At 47.8% G+C, this 17,740-nt stretch overlaps 1 protein-coding gene and 1 long non-coding RNA gene across 4 annotated transcripts in view; both read right to left on the bottom strand.

Moving 5' to 3' along the window:
• Window positions 1-7,398: 7,398 nt before the first annotated feature.
• Window positions 7,399-17,740, bottom strand: part of LOC110511233 (inner nuclear membrane protein Man1) — a 34,831-nt gene continuing 24,489 nt past the window's right edge. The window contains exons 7-11 of the mRNA XM_036956679.1: window positions 14,105-14,283; window positions 13,735-13,816; window positions 12,151-12,256; window positions 9,878-9,956; window positions 7,399-9,140 (exon numbers count right to left, since the gene is read on the bottom strand). Of these exons, the coding sequence (XP_036812574.1) occupies window positions 8,962-9,140; window positions 9,878-9,956; window positions 12,151-12,256; window positions 13,735-13,816; window positions 14,105-14,283 (625 nt within the window). The 3' untranslated portion in view covers window positions 7,399-8,961. The remainder of the gene's footprint in view (window positions 9,141-9,877; window positions 9,957-12,150; window positions 12,257-13,734; window positions 13,817-14,104; window positions 14,284-17,740) is intronic.
• On the bottom strand, window positions 10,054-11,770 carry LOC118942839. Of its 3 annotated transcripts, none has more exons than XR_005038475.1 (3): window positions 11,522-11,770; window positions 10,383-10,655; window positions 10,054-10,309 (listed from the first exon to the last, which is right to left on the bottom strand). It is a non-coding gene; the product is annotated as an uncharacterized LOC118942839 (long non-coding RNA). The 3 variants fall into 3 exon arrangements; XR_005038477.1 differs by lacking the exon at window positions 11,522-11,770 and adding an exon at window positions 10,889-10,984; XR_005038476.1 differs by lacking the exon at window positions 11,522-11,770 and adding an exon at window positions 10,929-10,968.

Genomic DNA, 17,740 nt, shown 5'->3' with positions numbered 1-17,740 from the left:
GTTCCCAGACTGTGGGTCTGGACCCCCCTATGGTTTCCACTCTTTAGAGCAGTGGTTCCCAGACTGTGGGTCTGGACCCCCTATGGTTTCCACTCTTTAGAGCAGTGGTTCCGGACCCCCTATGGTTTCCACTCTTTAGAGCAGTGGTTCCCAGACTGTGGGTCTGGACCCCCTATGGCTTCCACTCTTTAGAGCAGTGGTTCCCAGACTGTGGGTCTGGACCCCTGTGGTTTCCACCCTTTAGAGCGGTGGTTCCCAGACTGTGGGTCTGGACCCCCTATGGTTTTCACTCTTTAGAGCAGTGGTTCCCAGACTGTGGGTCTGGACCCCCTATGGTTTCCACCCTTTAGAGCGGTGGTTCCCAGACTGTGGGTCTGGACCCCTGTGGTTTCCACCCTTTAGAGCGGTGGTTCCCAGACTGTGGGTCTGGACCCCCTATGGTTTCCACTCTTTAGAGCGGTGGTTCCCAGACTGTGGGTCTGGACCCCCCTATGGTTTCCACCCTTTAGAGCGGTGGTTCCCAGACTGTGGGTCTGGACCCCCTATGGTTTCCACTCTTTAGAGCGGTGGTTCCCAGACTGTGGGTCTGGACCCCCTATGGTTTCCACCCTTTAGAGCGGTGGTTCCCAGACTGTGGGTCTGGACCCCCCTATGGTTTCCACCCTTTAGAGCGGTGGTTCCCAGACTGTGGGTCTGGACCCCTGTGGTTTCCACTCTTTAGAGCGGTGGTTCCCAGACTGTGGGTCTGGACCCCCTATGGTTTCCACTCTTTAGAGCAGTGGTTCCCAGACTGTGGGTCTGGACCCCCTATGGTTTCCACTCTTTAGAGCAGTGGTTCCCAGACTGTGGGTCTGGACCCCCTATGGTTTGTGGTGTTACACATCATTTCATGATTATACAGTACAATTCTTAAAATGGGTCACAGGAGCCCAGACTCAAATCTACATGGTCTGTTTTGAGTTACATTTTTGGTCAGAGTTCCCTCCCCTCCCCTCCCCCCTCATGGTAAGTTGACTCAGACACCTCAATTGGTGGGTCAGGAAGCATAGTGGACACAGGCACAGCTGTTGGACAGGTTCTGCACTGAGAGGGGGGGTTGGGATGAGGTAGAGGACAGGCGAGGACACCTTCCATTTCCATATAGGAGAAGATATAGAGAGAGAGAAAGCTGTGGAACAACACTACACACACACACACACACACACACACACCCACCCCATTAGCAGTCTTCACTGCACAACTGATTATAAAACATGCAAGTCTAATTATGTAGAGCAGTGACGAAGAAGGAAATAATCTTTAATCAGAGCCATTTTTTTTTTTAAACATTTTTTTACAAGACAATTAAGTGACCAATTACATTAAAAACATCTGAACCTTTTAAAATGTCTGGACATTATTGGACAATTTTAGCGTCATGTGACTTGAGGGGGGGTTGTAATAGGTCAATGTGAACGATACATTAGGAATTAAACGTCTTCTGCATGTAATAATAATAATAATAATAATAGTACACATTACAAATATAAAAATGTACAACATTTACATAAACGAGAGAAAGAAACGTAATTTAAGGAGGGGAGCAGCTGGTAGTTGAAGCAGCGTCACCTTGGACCGTAGAGAAGTGCCACACAGATAGGTTTAGAAAATTCTGGAAACTTTACCCAAATTCCCCAGAAATGTCGGTTGGAAGATAACCGGAATTAAGAGGGAATAAGCAGAACACACCGAAATCCTTTTAAAAAACAGGATTTCTGGAAAATGTGTGTTTTTTTTGTAAGCCGCACACACAGACCAAACATGTACATCCACTCACTTTATACAGTCTCATTTCATTTCTCAGGAAGAAAAACAACCTTTGGGTGCATCACTGGTATTCAACATCAGGCTGGTGACAATTATTACAAAAAAAAATATTTTTAAAAAGATCACCATTACCCATGATGCACCACACAGGAAAGTACAGTCAGCAAAAAAAAAACAAACTGGCTTCCATTTTGAACGTTGTTTATTTTGTACATATTCAGCTCTGTGCAGTGGATTACAACTGTTTGAATGTAAAAAGGTAATTCTGTAAATGGGAAGGAGAGTAAAAGCATCTAAACATTTAAAAAAACTACCCATGTTTGACTACCCAAACAACAACCTGACTTGGATTTTTTTTTTTTTTTATAAAAAAAAAAATACTGGGTAGGTCCCCAAATGGCACCCCGGTCACCATAAGGCTTGAGTCAAAAGTAGTGCACTACATAGGGAATAGGGTGCCATTTGGGGACACACTCTGGTGGGGGGGGGGCAGGAAAGCATATTGTTGGACACACTCTGGTGGGGGGGGGGGCAGGAAAGCATATTGTTGGACACACTCTGGTGGGGGGGGGGGCAGGAAAGCATATTGTTGGACACACTCTGGTGGGGGGGGGGGGCAGGAAAGCATATTGTTGGACACACTCTGGTGGGGGGGGGGGGGCAGGAAAGCATATTGTTGGACACACTCTGGTGGGGGGGGGGGCAGGAAAGCATATTGTTGGACACACTCTGGTGGGGGGGGGGGGCAGGAAAGCATATTGTTGGGGACACTGTGGTGGGGGGGCAGGAAAGCATATTGTTGGACACACTCTGGTGGGGGGGGGGGGCAGGAAAGCATATTGTTGGACACTCTGGGGGGGGGGGCAGGAAAGCATATTGTTGGACACACTCTGGTGGGGGGGGGGGCAGGAAAGCATATTGTTGGGGACACTGTGGTGGGGGGGCAGGAAAGCATATTGTTGGACACACTCTGGTGGGGGGGCAGGAAAGCATATTGTTGGACACACTGGTGGGGGGGGGGCAGGAAAGCATATTGTTGGGGACACTGTGGTGGGGGGGCAGGAAAGCATATTGTTGGACACACTCTGGTGGGGGGGGGGGGGGGCAGGAAAGCAGATTGTTGGACACTCTGGTGGGGGGGGGGGGGGGGGCAGGAAAGCAGATTGTTGGACACTCTGGTGGGGGGGGGGCAGGAAAGCAGATTGTTGGACACACTCTGGTGGGGGGGGGGGGCAGGAAAGCAGATTGTTGGACACACTCTGGTGGGGGGGGGGGGGGGGGGGGGGCAGGAAAGCAGATTGTTGGACACTCTGGTGGGGGGGGGGGGGGGCAGGAAAGCATATTGTTGGACACACTGGTGGGGGGGCAGGAAAGCATATTGTTGGACACAAACACACCTACGAAAACACCCCATTCTAGGTGTTGTCCAGAACGAAAAAAAAAGAACCAAACTTTCCAAGAAAACACACATTTGTAATAAAGCTCTTTCTTTCTGACCTCACGGTCCCTTCAAACAGTGATTATACCACTACAGTAAACCCCAAGACATTCTCCAGTAATGCAGCGACAGCTGTTTGTTTGTTGTTGTTGTTGTTGTTTGTTTTAAAGCACAAAGTTAAGGCACAACCAGGTCAATAACTGCTGCAGGGGGGACAGGACTGCACCAGGTTCATTAAAACATATTTTATTTTTTAAAATGTGCATCATTTTGTACAACTTACAGCAAACCCCCACTTTCAACTTCACACTCCCCCCCCTGCACCCCCCCCCCTGCCCCCCGCCCCCCAACAAAATATACAAATCATCTTAATGGAGGCGAATCCTTTGATCTTGAAGCATTATGAATGTGTTGATAGTTTGACGACAACAATAAAATCCAGCTCACGTCCAAATCATTCAGGACTTTACAATCTCCATTCAGACACAACAGGGGGGGGGGGTGCATATCAAAACAAAATGGCACCCTATTCCCCTAAATAGTACACTACTTTGGGTTGAAAAGAGGGTGGCGTTTGGAACACGAGGCCACGTGTAGCTTTGTACTTTAAACTAAGAACAATGTTTAAATGATCGATGCAGAAATAAGCTGATTCACAATGTTAAAACACTGTTTTATTTCCGCGTTACATCTGAAAAAACAACACACACAACGGGTTTTGCGTGTTCTCTCTCTGCATCATATCTGACACGACTATAATGATATTACATGAGGTCTGCGTTTAAATCAACAACAACGGCTGGATACAATTAAAGAACCACAGACAAACAAAACAAGTCTAAATGACTTTCAACATGGCAGGAGAAAAGTGTTCGCTCGCGTCCAAAAAATGAACCCTATTCCCTATGTAGTGCACTACTTTAGACCAGAACCCTATTCCCTATATAGTACACTACTATAGACCAGAGCCCTATATAGTACACTACTATAGACCAGAGCCCTATTCCCTATATAGTGGTACTACTATAGACCAGAGCCCTATTCCCTATATAGTGCACTACTTTAGACCAGAGCCCTATTCCCTATATAGTGCACTACTTTAGACCAGAGCCCTATTCCCTATGTAGTACACTACTATAGACCAGAGCCCTATTCCCTATATAGTGCACTACTTTAGACCAGAGCCCTATTCCCTATATAGTGCACTACTTTAGACCAGAGCCCTATTCCCTATGTAGTGCACTACTTTAGACCAGAGCCCTATTCCCTATATAGTGCACTACTTTAGACCAGAGCCCTATTCCCTATATAGTGGTACTACTTTAGACCAGAGCCCTATTCCCTATATAGTGCACTACTTTAGACCAGAGCCCTATTCCCTATATAGTGCACTACTTTAGACCAGAGCCCTATTCCCTATATAGTGCACTACTTTAGACCAGAGCCCTATTCCCTATATAGTGCACTACTTTAGACCAGGGCCCTATAGGATTAGTGCACTATATAGGGAATAAGGTGCCATTTTGGGGAGACAGATGATGTCTCTCTCACAACCGTAGTAATAAAACAGGTTTGTACGACCAATAAAGGGAATCTGGAGCTTCACATATGAAACCAGCTGAACTCTTCCTGTACACACAGGACCCATAGGGGTAGTACACACAGGACCCATAGGGGTAGTACACACAGGACCCATAGGGGTAGTACACACAGGACCCATAGGGGTAGTACGCACAGGACCCATAGGGGTAGTACGCACAGGACCCATAGGGGTAGTACGCACAGGACCCATAGGGGTAGTACACACAGGACCCATAGGGGTAGTACACACAGGACCCATAGGGGTAGTACACACAGGACCCATAGGGGTAGTACACACAGGACCCATAGGGGTAGTACACACAGGACCCATAGGGGTAGTACACACAGGACCCATAGGGGTAGTACACACAGGACCCATAGGGGTAGTACACACAGGACCCATAGGGGTAGTACACACAGGACCCATAGGGGTAGTACACACAGGACCCATAGGGGTAGTACGCACAGGACCCATAGGGGTAGTACACACAGGACCCATAGGGGTAGTACACACAGGACCCATAGGGGTAGTACGCACAGGACCCATAGGGGTAGTACACACAGGACCCATAGGGGTAGTACACACAGGACCCATAGGGGTAGTACGCACAGGACCCATAGGGGTAGTACACACAGGACCCATAGGGGTAGTACACACAGGACCCATAGGGGTAGTACGCACAGGACCCATAGGGGTAGTACGCACAGGACCCATAGGGGTAGTACACACAGGACCGGCTGCATCTGACATGGCATCCTGATCACTTTGTAGTGCACTACTTTAGACCAGGGCCCCATAGGGGTAGTGCACTACTTTAGACCAGGGCCCCATAGGGGTAGTGCACTACTTTAGACCAGGACTCATAGGGGTAGTGCACTACTTTAGACCAGGGCTCATAGGGGTAGTGCACTACTTTAGACCAGGGCTCATAGGGGTAGTGCACTACTTTACACCAGGGCTCATAGGGGTAGTGCACTACTTTAGACCAGGACCCATAGGGGTAGTGCACTACTTTAGACCAGGGCCCCATAGGGGTAGTGCACTACTTTAGACCAGGACCCATAGGGGTAGTGCACTACTTTAGACCAGGACCCATAGGGGTAGTGCACTACTTTAGACCAGGGCTCATAGGGGTAGTGCACTACTTTAGACCAGGGCTCATAGGGGTAGTGCACTACTTAAGACCAGGACCCATAGGGGTAGTGCACTACTTTAGACCAGGACCCATAGGGGTAGTGCACTACTTTAGTCCAGGACCCATAGGGGTAGTGCACTACTTTAGACCAGGGCTCATAGGGGTAGTGCACTACTTTAGACCAGGACCCATAGGGGTAGTGCACTACTTTAGACCAGGGCTCATAGGGGTAGTGCACTACTTTAGACCAGGACCCATAGGGGTAGTGCACTACTTTAGACCAGGGCTCATAGGGGTAGTGCACTACTTTAGACCAGGACCCATAGGGGTAGTGCACTACTTTAGACCAGGGCTCATAGGGGTAGTGCACTACTTTAGACCAGGGCTCATAGGGGTAGTGCACTACTTTAGACCAGGGCTCATAGGGGTAGTGCACTACTTTAGACCAGGGCTCATAGGGGTAGTGCACTACTTAAGACCAGGGCTCATAGGGGTAGTGCACTACTTAAGACCAGGGCTCATAGGGGTAGTGCACTACTTTAGACCAGGGCTGCTTGAGGGAGGAAAGATACTTAAAATGGCCGCCAATATAGAGGTAAGACAGACAACCAAAGAAGCCAAAAAATACAAAATGGACGACTGACTGATCGCCCACGTTATCAGCCCCCCCTCTTCTCTAAACTCCTTTCAATCGAAGACGTAGGCCCTGGGGGGGGGTTGCACCAACACCACCTGACAAAATCACTGTCTCACAACAAGTTATCCTCCCAATCTCTCACAAACGCTTCCACTTCTGGACACAGAATCTGATGCAGTCAGTATGTTAAAAGAGTATTGTAGCTAGTAGGCAGGAGAAGAGAGAGAAGGAAAAAATAAAAGAGAGCTTATGTTTTCTTTTCTTTATTAATACAGATAATTCAAAAGGACGCCACCGCCACCAGCCCAGCCATTCAACATGTATTTCCAGCCGACAGCGAAGCCCCCACTCCCACCCTTCAGTCGGCCCCCACTCCCACCCTTCAGTCGGCCCCCACTCCCACCCTTCAGTCGGCCCCCACTCCCACCCTTCAGTTGGCCCCCACTCCCACCCTTCAGTCGGCTAAGTGTTTATTCGCCTGCCTTTCCTCCGCCGGCTCGACTAAAAACTAAAGGAAAGAAAATGGAAAAAAGGGATTCCATTCTCCAGGAAATAAACATCCAGATTATTGGTATAAATTCAAAAGCTTAAATAGACTACCTTTAACCTGCACATGCAGCAATTTCAACGTATAGCCCCCCCCAACTCAACTCCTCGAAAAATCATGGGGTCAGTCTCGTTAAAAAAAGGGGGATGGAGGGAGGAGAGGATGGGGAGACAAGAGAAAGAAGTGGGGGTTGTTTCTCTCTCATATATTTTTAAATATGCCATTAGAACGAAATGGAAGTTGTGTCTCCTTGTTTAAATCCATAAAGTTTGTAATACAAAAAAAAAAAAAAAATAATGTTTTTAATAGTGTCGACGGGGGAACCGGCGAATCACACATCTCCAGCTCAGACCACGCCCCCCTAGTCACACATCTCCAGCTCAGACCACGCCCCCCCCCCCTAGTCTCCAATCTCTCAGCCCATTGGTTGTTCAAGTGGTCTTCCAAAGTTTTGTTTTCAAAACTCTGATTGGTCTTTACAACAAAAAACACTGCAGGACTGTCAGTCTAAAGCCTCCCACCACTCCTGTGGTCCAGACAGGTTGTGGACAACCAACAGTCAAGTCCCACTTAAAAGAGAAAACAAAGCCCTGTGAGTTGAGACAGACGGTTCAACCCAGCCCTGTGAGTCGAGACAGACGGTTCAACCCAGCCCTGTGAGACAGACGGTTCAACCCAGCCCTGTGAGTTGAGACAGACGGTTCAACCCAGCCCTGTGAGTCGAGACAGACGGTTCAACCCAGCCCTGTGAGTCGAGACAGACGGTTCAACCCAGCCCTGTGAGTCGAGACAGACGGTTCAACCCAGCCCTGTGAGTCGAGACAGACGGTTCAACCCAGCCCTGTGAGTCGAGACAGACGGTTCAACCCAGCCCTGTGAGTCGAGACAGACGGTTCAACCCAGCCCTGTGAGTCGAGACAGACGGTTCAACCCAGCCCTGTGAGACAGACGGTTCAACCCAGCCCTGTGAGTCGAGACAGACGGTTCAACCCAGCCCTGTGAGACAGACGGTTCAACCCAGCCCTGTGAGACAGACGGTTCAACCCAGCCCTGTGAGTCGAGACAGACGGTTCAACCCAGCCCTGTGAGACAGACGGTTCAACCCAGCCCTGTGAGTCGAGACAGACGGTTCAACCCAGCCCTGTGAGTTGAGACAGACGGTTCAACCCAGCCCTGTGAGACAGACGGTTCAACCCAGCCCTGTGAGTTGAGACAGACGGTTCAACCCAGCCCTGTGAGTTGAGACAGACGGTTCACCCAGCCCTGTGAGTTGAGACAGACGGTTCAACCCAGCCCTGTGAGTTGAGACAGACGGTTCAACCCAGCCCTGTGAGTTGAGACAGACGGTTCAACCCAGCCCTGTGAGACAGACGGTTCAACCCAGCCCTGTGAGTTGAGACAGACGGTTCAACCCAGCCCTGTGAGTTGAGACAGACGGTTCACCCAGCCCTGTGAGTTGAGACAGACGGTTCAACCCAGCCCTGTGAGTTGAGACAGACGGTTCAACCCAGCCCTGTGAGTCGAGACAGACGGTTCACCAAGCTGCCATCACCTCCAGTAGAGGCTTGTTAAGGGGAGCCTGAAGGAAGGGGGGCTTGTGTTGAGGTGAGACCGTTACACAGGGGTAAGAAGGGGCTGTCAGGGCTGGTGTGGTGGGGTTGAGGGAGAGAGGAGGCTGGGGTAATCTACCCCCCCCCCCTCCCCCTCAGGAGAAGCCTAGAGAGTTAGTGTTAGAGCTGCTGTCAGGGCTGGTGTGGTGGTATCTGTGGGGTTGAGGGAGGGAGAGAGGAGGCTGGGGTAATCTGCCCCCCCCCCTTCAAGAGAAGCCTAGAGAGTTCGTGTTAGAGCTGCTGTCAGGGCTGGTGTGGTGACGTAGTCTGGACATGGTGTTCATGTAGGTGTTTGAGGGCTTCAGGGAGGTGGTACAGCCCTGGGCCTGAGGGAAACGCTGGTGGTAACGGTCCAGACGCAGGTACTTCACCGTCACCAGCTTACCTGGGAGGGGGGGGCAGTAGGTAGGGAGGGGGGGGCAGTAGGTAGAGAGAGAGAGAGAGAGACGGTAGGTAGGGAGGGAGGATAGGGGGAGAGAGAGACGGTAGGTAGGGAGGGAGAGAGAGACGGTAGGGAGAGAGGGAGGATAGGGGGAGAGAGAGACGGTAGGTAGGGAGGCAGAAAGAGAGACGGTAGGTAGGGAGAGAGAGACGGTAGGTAGGGAGGGAGAGACGGTAGGTAGGGAGGGAGACGGTAGGGGGGGGCAGTAGGTAGGTAGGGAGGGAAACGGTAGGTCGGGAGGGAGAGAGAGACGGTAGGTACGGAGGGAGAGAGAGACGGTAGGTAGGGAGGGAGGAAAGGGGGAGAGGGGAGGGAGGAAAGGGGGAGAGGGGAGGGAGGAAAGGGGGAGAGGGGAGGGAGGAAAGGGGGAGAGGGGAGGGAGGAAAGGGGGAGAGGGGAGGGAGGAAAGGGGGAGAGAGACGGTAGGTAGGGAGGGAGACGGTAGGTAGGGAGGGAGACGGGAGGGGGGGGTCGGTAGGTAGGGAGAGAGACACAGCCCCACATGAATAGTAGTACAAAATGCTATTGGCTCAAAGTTAGCAAACAAGAGCTATTGGGCTTTGACCCAGGTGGTGAGATAAAATGGTCAACAATAAGGAAGTCAGCAGGCAACAACAAGGTTCATTAGAGGACGGAAGGACAACGAAGGACAAACAAAGACTAGTGTGTTGTGATTTTACCATCGAACCAGGAGCCATGTAGCGCCTTGAAGGCTTTCCCTGAGTGTTCTGCTGACAGACACTTCACATAGACACAGCCCTGGAGAGAGAGGAGAGAGAGGTTAACAAGCTCCTCTATCACAGGTTATAAACACAGCCACGTCAGTCTGTCTGTCGGGTGGCTCACTGCAATATATAACCACATGGCTGTTGGTTCTACCTGGTCACTGGATATATAACCACATGGCTGTTGGTTCTACCTGGTCACTGGATATATAACCACATGGCTGTTGGTTCTACCTGGTCAGTGGATATATAACCACATGGCTGTTGGTTCCACCTGGATATATAACCGCGTGGCTGTTGGTTCTACCTGGTCACTGGATATATAACCAGATGGCTGTTGGTTCCACCTGGTCAGTGGATATATAACCAGATGGCTGTTGGTTCCACCTGGATATATAACCGCGTGGCTGTTGGTTCTACCTGGTCACTGGATATATAACCACATGGCTGTTGGTTCTACCTGGTCAGTGGATATATAACCAGATGGCTGTTGGTTCCACCTGGTCACTGGATATATAACCACATGGCTGTTGGTTCTACCTGGTCACTGGATATATAACCACATGGCTGTTGGTTCTACCTGGTCAGTGGATATATAACCACATGGCTGTTGGTTCCACCTGGATATATAACCGTGTGGCTGTTGGTTCTACCTGGTCACTGGATATATAACCAGATGGCTGTTGGTTCCACCTGGTCAGTGGATATATAACCAGATGGCTGTTGGTTCCACCTGGATATATAACCGCGTGGCTGTTGGTTCTACCTGGTCACTGGATATATAACCAGACGGCTGTTGGTTCCACCTGGTCAGTGGATATATAACCAGATGGCTGTTGGTTCCACCTGGTCAGTGGATATATAACCAGACGGCTGTTGGTTCCACCTGGTCAGTGGATATATAACCACATGGCTGTTGGTTCTACCTGGTCAGTGGATATATAACCAGATGGCTGTTGGTTCCACCTGGTCAGTGGATATATAACCAGATGGCTGTTGGTTCTACCTGGTCAGTGGATATATAACCAGATGGCTGTTGGTTCCACCTGGTCAGTGGATATATAACCAGACGGCCGTTGGTTCCACCTGGTCAGTGGATATATAACCAGATGGCTGTTGGTTCCACCTGGATATATAACCGCGTGGCTGTTGGTTCTACCTGGTCACTGGATATATAACCAGACGGCTGTTGGTTCCACCTGGTCAGTGGATATATAACCAGATGGCTGTTGGTTCCACCTGGTCAGTGGATATATAACCAGACGGCTGTTGGTTCCACCTGGTCAGTGGATATATAACCACATGGCTGTTGGTTCTACCTGGTCAGTGGATATATAACCAGATGGCTGTTGGTTCCACCTGGTCAGTGGATATATAACCAGATGGCTGTTGGTTCTACCTGGTCAGTGGATATATAACCAGATGGCTGTTGGTTCCACCTGGTCAGTGGATATATAACCAGACGGCTGTTGGTTCCACCTGGTCAGTGGATATATAACCACATGGCTGTTGGTTCTACCTGGTCAGTGGATATATAACCAGATGGCTGTTGGTTCCACCTGGTCAGTGGATATATAACCAGACGGCTGTTGGTTCTACCTGGTCAGTGGATATATAACCAGATGGCTGTTGGTTCCACCTGGTCAGTGGATATATAACCATATGGCTGTTGGTTCCACCTGGTCAGTGGATATATAACCAGACGGCTGTTGGTTCCACCTGGTCACTGGATATATAACCAGATGGCTGTTAAAGTGTTAAATAAAAAATGTTACATTTGAGATTCTTCAAAGTAGGCACCCTCTGCTTTGATGACAGCTTTGCACACTCTTGGCATTCTCTAAACCAGCTTCATGAGGTAGTCACCTGGAATGCATTTCAATTAACAGGTGTGCCTTGTTATCTTAGTGCGTTTGAGCCAATCAGTTGTGTTGTGATCAGGTAGGGGTGGTATACAGAAGATAGCACCTATTTGGTAAAAGAATAGGGAGCCACTTGGAACACAGCCATTGGTTGATATAACAGCTGTGACAGACACTCACCTCTCTGGAGTTCTTGTCGAACACAGCCATTGGTTGATATAACAGCTGTGACAGACACTCACCTCTCTGGAGTTCTTGTCGAACACAGCCATTGGTTGATATAACAGCTGTGACAGACACTCACCTCTCTGGAGTTCTTGTCGAACACAGCCATTGGTTGATATAACAGCTGTGACAGACACTCACCTCTCTGGAGTTCTTGTCGACAGCGATGTGGACGATACCGTCGTTGTCACAACACTTCTCCAAGATGGCCTCGTGGATGGCCAGATGCCAGTTTTCACCAACCTCCCTGTTACACACACACACACACACACACACGTAAAGGGGTCAGATGTCATCTAGAAGTCCGAACCCACCTCTAACCTGGTAGTCAACAACACACAGGTAGGATAGGACAGTACATGTGGCACATATGGGAAAACACTTGATACAATATATATCTGAGGGAGTCTGCCGACGTCCACATCTAAGAGAGAGTCTGCCAACGTCCACGTCCAGGTCTAAGAGAGAGTCTGCCAACGTCCTCATCTAAGAGAGAGTCTGCCAACGTCCTCATCTAAGAGAGAGTCTGCCAACGTCAACGTCCAGGTCTAAGAGAGAGTCTGCCAACGTCAACGTCCAGGTCTAAGAGAGAGTCTGCCAACGTCCTCATCTAAGAGAGAGTATGCCAACGTCCTCATCTAAGAGAGAGTCTGCCAACGTCCTCATCTAAAAGAGAGTCTGCCAACGTCAACGTCCAGGTCTAAGAGAGAGTCTGCCAACGTCAATGTCCTCATCTAAGAGAGAGTCTGCCAACGTCCTCATCTAAGAGAGAGTCTGCCAACGTCAACGTCCAGGTCTAAGAGAGAGTCTGCCAACGTCAACGTCCAGGTCTAAGAGAGAGTCTGCCAACGTCCACATCTAAGAGAGAGTCTGCCAACGTCCACATCTAAGAGAGAGTCTGCCAACGTCCACATCTAAGAGAGAGTCTGCCAACGTCCACACCTAAGAGAGTCTGCCAACGTCCACATCTAAGAGAGTCTGCCAACGTCCACATCTAAGAGAGAGTCTGCCAACGTCCACATCTAAGAGTCTGCCGACGTCCACATCTAAGAGAGAGTCTGCCGATGTCAACGTCCAGGTCTAAGAGAGAGTCTGCCAACGTCCACATCTAAGAGAGAGTCTGCCAACGTCCACATCTAAGAGAGAGTCTGCCAACGTCCACATCTAAGAGAGAGTCTGCCAACGTCCACATCTAAGAGAGAGTCTGCCAACGTCAACGTCCAGGTCTAAGAGAGAGTCTGCCAACGTCCACATCTAAGAGAGAGTCTGCCAACGTCCATATCTAAGAGAGTCTGCCGACGTCCACATCTAAGAGAGTCTGCCACTGTCAACGTCCAGGTCTAAGAGAGAGTCTGCCAACGTCCACATCTAAGAGAGAGTCTGCCAACGTCCACATCTAAGAGAGAGTCTGCCAACGTCCACATCTAAGAGTCTGCCAACGTCCACATCTAAGAGAGAGTCTGCAACGTCAACATCTAAGAGAGAGTCTGCCAACGTCCACATCTAAGAGAGAGTCTGCCAACGTCAACATCTAAGAGAGAGTCTGCCAACGTCCACATCTAAGAGAGTCTGCCAACGTCCACATCTAAGAGAGAGTCTGCCGATACCGACATGCAAAGAGAGCGTTTTTAGTCCCCTGACAAGTTCTTGCTCATCCCGAACCCCAACAGAACCTTAAAGACTGATGGTGAACACATTGACTTAGTAACACCCTCTGGTACTCACATGACTGGATCAAACATGTTTCTGATCTTCAGACACGCCGTTAAACTGTTGGGAGGAGAGTTCCTCCTGTCCAGAGGGAACGCTGAGAGAAGAGAGACAGACAGGAAAGAGACGTTCCATAGAGAAAAAGACAGGAAATGTGTTAGATGGACAAGAGACGGACAAGAGACGCTAGATGGACAGTATAACAGCAGGGAAGAAACATTTTCTTATTTCGGTCATAAACTACACAACCAAAAAGTACGTGGACACCTGCTCATCGAACATCACATTTTATAACCCTGGGTATTAATAGGGAGTTGGTAGTGCCCTACGTAGGGAACAGGGTGCCATTTGGGAGCAGACTAGGAATGGGGGACGGGTTAGTTACCTTTGCCCTGCCAGACTTTGGAGGGGACGAGTGAGATCTGGTCGCAGCTCAGAGAGGGCTGGAGCCACCTCCACACCAGGAAGTCGGCTCCGCCAATCCGCTGAGACTCTGTCCTGATACGGCTCTCATTGGCTGAGAGGAAGGTCACAGCCCGGTCCCAGACCTTCTTCAGCTTCTTTCTGGAATGGTAGAATAGAAATGAACAGTCATTATGACTATTATGACTGTTTGTCTCTAAATGGTAGAATGGAAACTAACATAGCTTGTCTCTCAATGGTAGAATAGAAACTACCATTTAGAGACAAGCTAACATAGCTGGTATCTAAATGGTAGAATGGAAACTAACATAGCTGGTCTCTAAATGGTAGAATATAAACTAACATAACTTGTCTCTAAATGGTAGAATAGAAACTAACATAGCTGGTCTCTAAATGGTAGAATGGAAACTAACATAGCTAGTCTCTAAATGGTAGAATGGAAACTAACATAGCTGGTCTCTAAATGGTAGAACAAACATAGCTGGTCTCTAAATGGTAGAATAGAGACTAACATAGCTTGTCTCTAAATGGTAGAATAGAAACTAACATAGCTGGTCTCTAAATGGTAGAATAGAAACTAACATAGCTGGTCTCTAAATGGTAGAACTAACATAGCTGGTCTCTAAATGGTAGAATGGAAACTAACATAGTTTCTATTCTACCATTTAGAGACAAGCTAACATAGCTGGTCTCTAAATGGTAGAATAGAAACTAACATAGCTGGTCTCTAAATGGTAGAACAAACATAGCTGGTCTCTAAATGGTAGAATGGAAACTAACATAGCTGGTCTCTAAATGGTAGAATAGAAACTAACATAGCTTGTCTCTAAATGGTAGAATGGAAACGAACATAGCTTGTCTCTAAATGGTAGAATGGAAACTAACATAGCTTGTCTGTAAATGGTAGAATGGAAACTAACATAGCTGGTCTCTAAATGGTAGAATAGAAACTAACATAGCTGGTCTCTGACATGATAGGAAAACCCAGTTAAACTGAACAGGATGTGATTTTTTTCCCTGAAACGTTGCTCCTCGGGGGACTAAACAACAGAATCTGCCCTAAACACAACAAAGTAGTTTAGTTTAAGAAGCCGTGGCGGCAGGGTAGCCTAGTGGTTAGAGCGTTGGTGGTTAGAGCGTTGGTGGTTAGAGCGTTTGGTGGTTAGAGCGTTGGTGGTTAGAGCGTTGGTGGTTAGAGCGTTGGTGGTTAGAGCGTTGGTGGTTAGAGCGTTGGTGGTTAGAGCGTTGGTGGTTAGAGCGTTTGGTGGTTAGAGCGTTGGTGGTTAGAGCGTTGGTGGTTAGAGCGTTGGTGGTTAGAGCGTTGGTGGTTAGAGCGTTGGTGGTTAGAGCGTTGGTGGTTAGAGCGTTGGTGGTTAGAGCGTTGGTGGTTAGAGCGTTGGTGGTTAGAGCGTTGGTGGTTAGAGCGTTGGTGGTTAGAGCGTTGGTGGTTAGAGCGTTGGTGGTTAGAGCGTTTGGTGGTTAGAGCGTTTGGTGGTTAGAGCGTTTGGTGGTTAGAGCGTTTGGTGGTTAGAGCGTTTGGTGGTTAGAGCGTTTGGTGGTTAGAGCGTTTGGTGGTTAGAGCGTTTGGTGGTTAGAGCGTTTGGTGGTTAGAGCGTTTGGTGGTTAGAGCGTTTGGTGGTTAGAGCGTTTGGTGGTTAGAGCGTTTGGTGGTTAGAGCGTTTGGTGGTTAGAGCGTTGGTGGTTAGAGCGTTTGGTGGTTAGAGTGTTGGACTAGCAACCGGAAGGATTGCAGGATCAAATCCCCGAGCTGACACGGTACAAATCTGTCGTTCTGCCCCTGAACAAGGCAGTTTATAAATTCTGATATAATTCTGCCAGGAAGGTAAGAGTTCCACTTTGTAGTTCACATTTAATTGAGAAGGTTTTTGTTTTTGTTTGCGAAAGCCTTTCCATCTACCAGAAGACTGTTGTCAGCATCATCGCTAGCGGCTACACTTAGTGGTAGACAAACGCGCACACAGACAGGGGCATTCCTGTGCCGTTCGTTGCCTCAAAATACAAAAAATAAAATAAAAATAATAATAAATCACTGAGTACGGTTATTACACACAATATAATTATTGGTTATTACACACAATATAATTATTGGTTATTACACACAATATAATTATTGGTTATTACACACAATATAATTATTGGTTATTACACACAATATCATTATTGGTTATTACACACAATATAATTATTGTGCATAGTCAGGTTAATATAATAGTTTTAAATGTTTTATACGCTTTGAAAGAAGGACGATTTCCCTAATAATCCCGTTTCCACGGACACATCTGAACATCGGACTTCCTTGATGGGAACTTCAAAATAAACGCGGGAAACCCAATCAGAATTGTCGTTCTACCGCAGCGACCGTTGTTATTTTTCGGGGGAAGGCGATCGTAGTTCGGACATACAAAGTCGGTCTGTGAAACCCACTTCTGAGATGCAGACGTTCAGCTGTTCCTTAACTCACTCCACTCCGCTCATAAGAGAGAGAGGCTTGTCGTCGTAAACGCTGCTGACACAGATCAAATTCACCGCTGGAAAGCAGATTCAAATGTCACAAATCATTTGAAAGATTGCTCAGAAAACCGGTAGGTACATTTTTTTTTGCTCAAAATCGGTGTAGGCTTACAGATCAGATCAAAACTTATCCTACGCCGATTACGATGAGCAGAGTTCGGTGTTTACATCACTGTTGCCACACTCGGTCTACTGCCGTAAAAATCTAGTTTAATATCGAATTATTAGTGTGCACCTAAACGTACTCATGGGCAAATGTATGCATTTTCTATTGAGCTGATGCATTTAGTTGATTCCCTACTAAAGTTCAATAGATTCAGTTGATTCCCTACTGATTTCAATAGATTCAGTTGATTCCAATACATTTAGTTGATTCCCTACTGAGTTCGATACATTTAGTTGATTCCCTACTAAAGTTCAATAGATTCAGTTGATTCCCTACTGATTTCAATACATTTAGTTGATTCCCTACTGAGTTCCATACATTTAGTTGATTCCCTACTGAGTTCCATACATTTAGTTGATTCCCTACTGAGTTCCATACATTTAGTTGATTCCCTACTGAGTTCCATACATTTAGTTGATTCCCTACTGAGTTCCATACATTTAGTTGATTCCCTACTAAAGTTCAATAGATTCAGTTGATTCCCTACTGAGCTCGATACATTTAGTTGATTCCCTACTGAGTTCAATACATTTCGTTGATTCCCTACATTTAGTTGATTCCCTACTAAAGTTCAATAGATTCAGTTGATTCCCTACTGAGTTCGATACATTTCGTTGATTCCCTACTGAGTTCCATACATTTAGTTGATTCCCATACATTTAGTTGATTCCCATACATTTAGTTGATTCCCTACTGAGTTCCATACATCTAGTTGATTCCCTACTGAGTTCGATACATTTAGTTGATTCCCTACTGAGTTCCATACATTTAGTTGATTCCCTACTGAGTTCCATACATTTAGTTGATTCCCTACTGAGTTCAATACATTTAGTTGATTCCATACTGAGTTCAATACATTTAGTTGATTCCCTACTGAGTTCAATACATTTAGTTGATTCC

This window comes from Oncorhynchus mykiss, chromosome 21 (genome assembly GCF_013265735.2).
Source record: "Oncorhynchus mykiss isolate Arlee chromosome 21, USDA_OmykA_1.1, whole genome shotgun sequence".
In the NCBI taxonomy this organism is placed as follows: Eukaryota; Metazoa; Chordata; class Actinopteri; order Salmoniformes; family Salmonidae; genus Oncorhynchus; species Oncorhynchus mykiss.
This window is presented reverse-complemented; position numbering and strand designations above follow the sequence as displayed.